At 42.8% G+C, this 5899-nt stretch overlaps 1 protein-coding gene across 1 annotated transcript in view; it reads left to right on the forward strand.

The window, feature by feature from the left end:
• The window catches only part of LOC118334823, a gene marked incomplete at its 5' end in the record, with an annotated part of 80875 nt that extends 79296 nt beyond the window's left edge, over positions 1-1579 (forward strand). The window contains 1 exon segment of the mRNA XM_035670896.1: positions 30-1579. Coding sequence (XP_035526789.1) covers positions 30-814 — 785 coding nt within the window. The 3' untranslated portion in view covers positions 815-1579.
• Positions 1580-5899: the final 4320 nt, after the last annotated feature.

The raw sequence follows: 5899 nt of genomic DNA on the forward strand, positions 1-5899 counted from the left end.
AGGAGGAGGTGGTGGAGGAGGAGGAGGAGGGGGAGGGGGAGGTGGAGGTGGAAATGGGGGCACCTCCACAGATGGACAACAGCAAACTGCCAGTGGACGCAACTACGCCACTGTCCTGCAGGGAGAGGTATCTGGACAGAGGGACTACCCCGGCAGCTTGGGGAGAGGAGGACTGGAGATGGGGAGCAACTTTGTGGTGGCGAGGCCAGACAGGGAGGGCGGAGGGATATCATCTGTCTACCCAGAAGCAGCTGGCTTTATTGGGGACTGGCGTGATCGGGTGGGTCTTGGGGGGTATGTTTTGGGCAGGAGGGATATGACCCCCCAGCTTTTTCCTTTCCCTGGGCAGCCTCGGGGACCGTACGGCGGCGTGATGGGCTTTGGGGCCGGCTGGGTTCCAGGAATGGAGTCTGCGAGAGGAGCACCAGGGCCTGGGGGTCCCTCCTTGGCACTGAGGGTGGGTGAGTTCCTACGTCTGCGCCTTGCCCAGGTCACTTTTGACCCATCACAGCCACCGTACGACTCTGTGCAGGTGTACGGCCTGGAGGGCACAGGATCCCGGGCTGGATCCCTCAGCTCACTTGAGAGCGAAGGAGAGAAGGATGCAGAGAAGGAGGAGTGGGGTGCAGGGCTGGAAGAGTGGGGTCCACAGTTCCACAAATTAGCCCAACTTTTTAAAGACAGGGAGAAAGAAAGGGAAGAGAAGGATAAAGTTGAAGAGGGTGCCAAAAAGGAGAAGGAAAAGAAAGAAGAGCCAGAGAGGAAAGAGAAAAAAGAGGGAGAAGAGCAGGCTGGAGAAGAGGGGAAAGACTGAGGAAGGATAAAAATTAAACAGATAGGGGCAAAGGGGGTAAGAGAGGAACAGCGGGAATAGGAGGATGATGAAAAGGCAACCAGAGCTAGAATAATGTGAAGAGAAGTTAAAGGAGAGAAAGATGAAGAGGCAAAGTAATAAAAAGAGACAGAGAAAAATGAGCCTAGGGAGGATGGAGAATGCGAGGGCAGGGGAGGGAGTGATTGATGTAATTTAAAGCAATAAGTGTTGAAACGCTGATATGGTTGAGCACAGATACTGAGACAATGCAGAGGCTGCTTCTGCTCGGGGCAGCAACAATTTGTTAAACGCTTTGGACAAAGAAAAACAACCCAAACATCCAAGACTCGATTTAATTCAACTCTCACGTACGGAATGAGAAACAGCAGGAAACAAGAAGGAAGACGTTTCTCGTGGCGCGTGTTGGTCATCTCATTGTGTCTGCATGCGTGTTTGTGTGTGGGAAAAGTCCATGAGGGAATATGGATGTGCGAGCAGGAGTGCATATACACACTTTTTGAGTGGATATGTGTGCATATTCAACAAAGGAGTGGCAGGGAGAAACCGCGACACCCAGAGACAATTTAAAGATGAGACTGATGACTGATGATACGCAAGCGGCAGCATTAGTTTTCAGGACAACGTGCAAGAGTATACATTTAACAAGGAAGTTTATAAACTAGGATAACACACAGGGGATGAAATATAGTACAAAGTGAATGGGATGCGGGATGGATGTATAGAGAGAGAAATGGTCGGTGGAAGTTAGACGATTGTACAGAATCTGTTACATTTTATTCCATCTGCAGTGGCAGAAAAGTGAATTATTCAGCTCACTACTTCATTCCAAATGAAAATGATGAATCATTTAAATCCTGCAAAAGATTCTCCCTCCTCTCAGCCCACAAGGAAAACAGACATTGTGAAAAATTTAAATGATTTAGGGATGCGATCCCCCACCCTCCTCACCCATACTCTGTTACCCCCCTGCTTTATGTAGTTGAGTGTTGGTATGTTTACAAAGATCCACACACAAACACACAGACAGCTTTGCAGCAGACACAAAAGAACTGATGAACATGAAGCTTTGATTGTACTACAGTAAATTATAAACACAAACCATCCACAAGTATTCCATCTGCTATATGGAGTAATGATGACTATTGATCTCTTAAATGTTTTTATGGAAGAAGGCTCCTATTTTTTATGCCCCCTCCCCATATTCTCACTTGACATGTCTTGAGGACAGAGTATGCATGATTTTTGGAGACAACAAAAAACCTAAAAAGGCAATCAATTCCACGTTGAACACTCGTGCTGCCCAAATGAAGATTTTCCATAGATCTGTAATGAAATTATAGGGGAACAACACCACAGAGACTCCCACGACAGGCTTTTTGTTCTTGTAAAAGGTCAGGATGCAAATGAGCTGGAGTTTTCAGCTGGAATGCACTTTTATACTGTGTGATGTTCAATAATAGATAATGAATAATGTCAAAGATTACAGTTGTTTTATAAGATGTCAATTAAAGAATACAATGTTTGACTGTATGTAAAAGCATTTCAAATGTAAATACCACTAAATATTATTGCTAAAAGAGAGTATATAAAATGAAAAATGAGTAAAAAAAAACAAAAAAAGCTAAACTTACATGTCCAAATGGAGCACTGTTGGGACTATCTGTATGTACTATAGATTAGCAATGGATTAACTGAGCTGGACTGAAAACATGTTTTCAACATCTGTGTAGTAAGTGAACAGGTTTGGGGTTGTTTTGTGGTAGCTCTCGTCTGAGATGGACAAGCCAAGGATTCAATTATACATGTGGCCTCTGGCTGAAGTTTGTTGTGCAAAATATTAGTTACAGGAAGACTCAGAACTTGCCTGTCCCAGCGTGGAACCAATTTGATGAAAATCCAATGGAGTGAGCAGAAATTCCCCTAACAGGCATACAACAAAAATTTGCATTTTCCCAAAGATTTGGATTATTGCAAAAGTAGAATAATAAATACACCAAAATGGAGTTTCAAGGACAGCTTGGTCATTAGTGTTGCACTGCCTGAGAGATATGAGACAAGGTTTTATAGATAATTACTTCTCTCTAGAAATATAATCAACTGTACATATAAGAGTAAGATTTGTAATGTAAGTATGGGAAAGTGTCCATCAGATTTAATCTTCATGCATTTCAGGCAATGCAACTCAACCACCATATTAATATTGCATTTTCTTATAACTTAAGTCAAACAAATTCTCTAATCTTGTGGAAAAATAACTAACACTCACAAATTTGTAGAATTTCTTGAGTCCAGAGGGGAATTTAGCCTCATACCCTAACCTGAATGTGGACATATTTGGTGTGCTATCGCAGAAGTGTCACCGTTTATCACTGGTTCACTGTAAAGCCACCCACATAAGTCAAGCTGCCAGCTTTGCTAGTGCCCACCAGTTTGGTCCACCATAATCTTGTTGTCGAGGTCTGCTACTGTCAACACATACTTAAGCAATCAGGAAGTCAGGCTTCACACTGACCGAAATGAAACCCATATACACCTCTGCACCCTTTACCTGAGCCACAGACTTGTCCATACAGTGCCACTGTGCAGACTGGATGGTATCAGGACCAATGTACAAATACTGCACAATAACTGGAGAAAAGTGGGGGGTGCAGAACCTCAGGGGGGATCTGAGTTAACATTCTTTTTGGCTGATCAGCAATACCTCAATATCCGAAAGCTACCTAGACCTTTCATCAGCCATTTAACACTCAGTGGTCTATAGTGACAAAGTATAGGGGCTGTTAGACACTTCACAGTAATATACTGTGTGCCAACCATAAAGGATACATTTGGTTTATTACAACTTGGGTCTTATTTTCATAGTTTATAATAATAACAATAACATTGTACTTGTATTGTAAGTTAATTGCTGAGATCTGGGAAACTAACCTGACTGTGGCAGGTGTTTTGTTACACAGAACCATCTGGGCAGTCGTCATTGGGAAGTTGTTGTTGGAAACAGTTTGACACTGTTTAAAGGGCAGGCAGGCACTTTCAAAAAATATTTGGCATGTGAATAGATGAACCACCTGTCTATCATTGTCTGTCACAGGAACAACTTACTGAGGCGAACCTAGTGTTAAACCACGCCTGTAGCTCATGCTGTGGCTGCCAGTAGTTCCTCATAGGACACTGATTGGTCTGATACCACTGTGGTTGGACAAAAGCGCATAGCTTGAAGCCTGGCAAGATGGATTCTCATGTGATCTCAGGATTTGGGGATCTCAGGAGTCCAGCTGCTTTGCAACGTTACTTGGAAACATCGCTTTCAGGAACTCTGATCAGGTCAAACTTCAAATGATCTGTATGTGTGAGGGAGCGGCGTGAATAAGATCCACTGAAGACGAGAAAACGTTTGTCTCACTTGCAGTCCATAAATGCGATTAATCAAAGAGTTTGTGTTGATGGGTAGTTGTTAGCTAGCTGTCTAAGGTGTTAATGTTGTAACTTAAAGTGCAGACGTTCTTCTTCTTCACCTTTGGCAATTACCAAATAGCTTTAGGTGCATCAACACCAGCCTCTGGGTTGGAGTCTGTCCGTCCTGTGGCCTGAGGAAACTATCCTGATCTGGATATAAGACTTTTGAAATGACAAGTGCATATTGAGCCTTAGGGTATGTTCTCTTTTACACATAAACTGGTTCACACCATCTCACTAAACTACAGGATAAACTACAGTTTTGTCTTGTTTTCTGCCTATTGGGTTGTTTGTATCTTGCCTTATCTGACTTTGTTGTAGCAATGTTGCCATCTTCCCTGTTCTCAGCAATTAGTCAGGTGTTCATAACTGATCAATTATTGTTAAAACTTCAAAAACAAGACCCAGTAATCATTTAAACCCTTATTAAGTAAAATGTCAATTTAGAATGGTAATAATTTAATCATGTCTTGAATGAAAATTTCACTGGTACACCTAAAATGACTGCCAAAGAATTTGGAACTATTTTGTTATGAGAATAAGAATTGTTGTAAAGAGCACTAACGTGTTGCTTTGCCAATGCATCATCTGGGCAATGTTTTCCTTAGCATTTATGTGGAATGTGCCAACTTTCTGAGTCTCTCTGTCTCTCAACACACAAAAAAAACTATCCTCATTTTCATAACAGTATTGCCAATTCTCGAGCAGCCATTGCAAAAGCAATTAGCATGGTATACCAATAAGTGACCTTTCTTGCCATTCTAATTATATGGTTTATTCCACAGTCTTGATTGGCTCCAGGTGTTTCGTCTCTGCTGATTGGTCTAATTCAAAGTTCTGCACCGGCTGATTGGTCAAAATCAAAGTGATGATTCTCTTGATTTGTCTTATTTCAGGGTTCTGGAGTGCTGCGCCGACTAAACCACTTGACGGAGCTGATTATCCCACCTCCTGAGCCCGGCAAATTGGTTCAATCAAAAGCGTGATTAGATGAATCAGTTGTTTTGAATAGAATAAAAGTCTGCAGCCACGGCAGCACTCCACAGCCCCTTTTCACTCTTTAGGCTAGCTTAGATGCAGCTACCCACATTGACAGACCTAAGTGGTCAAAGTGGTCCTGTCAGGCCATTTGTCAAGTCCTCAGTCAAAGAAATAACAACCCCAAATACACTGAGGGTGGGGAAGTCACACTCGCATCTAGATATGTTGATATGTAGTTTACGGGTGCAGGTTAAAGGTCATGAGTCATCTTGACCCCCACGGTTCTGTGCCCCCCAGTGACTTCATAGCTCCTGCACGATGTTGATACAATTCCACAATTGCGTGCTGAACAAAGTGTATTTATTTCTGTTGTACTTTTTCTTTTTGTAAATTTGAATAAAAAAGGAACTATTTCAAAGAGATGAGTCAGACGTGCTTTGTGCTCTTTTCTACAGTCTCCTGAATTTCTGGATAATCAGACTTCTGCTGCTTGCGTGTGCTTTCTGTGTGTGTGTGTCTTCAAGAGGAAGACAGCGGGAGAGAGGGACTGAGATGTGGTGTGCAGTGCATACAAATGTGTGCGCACCTTGTGAGCATGTATCTTGTTGTGAGTAGGTGGGTGTGCCT

Source organism: Morone saxatilis, unplaced genomic scaffold, assembly GCF_004916995.1.
Source record: "Morone saxatilis isolate NCDOM2014 unplaced genomic scaffold, NCSU_SB_2.0 Contig23, whole genome shotgun sequence".
Lineage (NCBI taxonomy): Eukaryota > Metazoa > Chordata > Actinopteri > Moronidae > Morone > Morone saxatilis.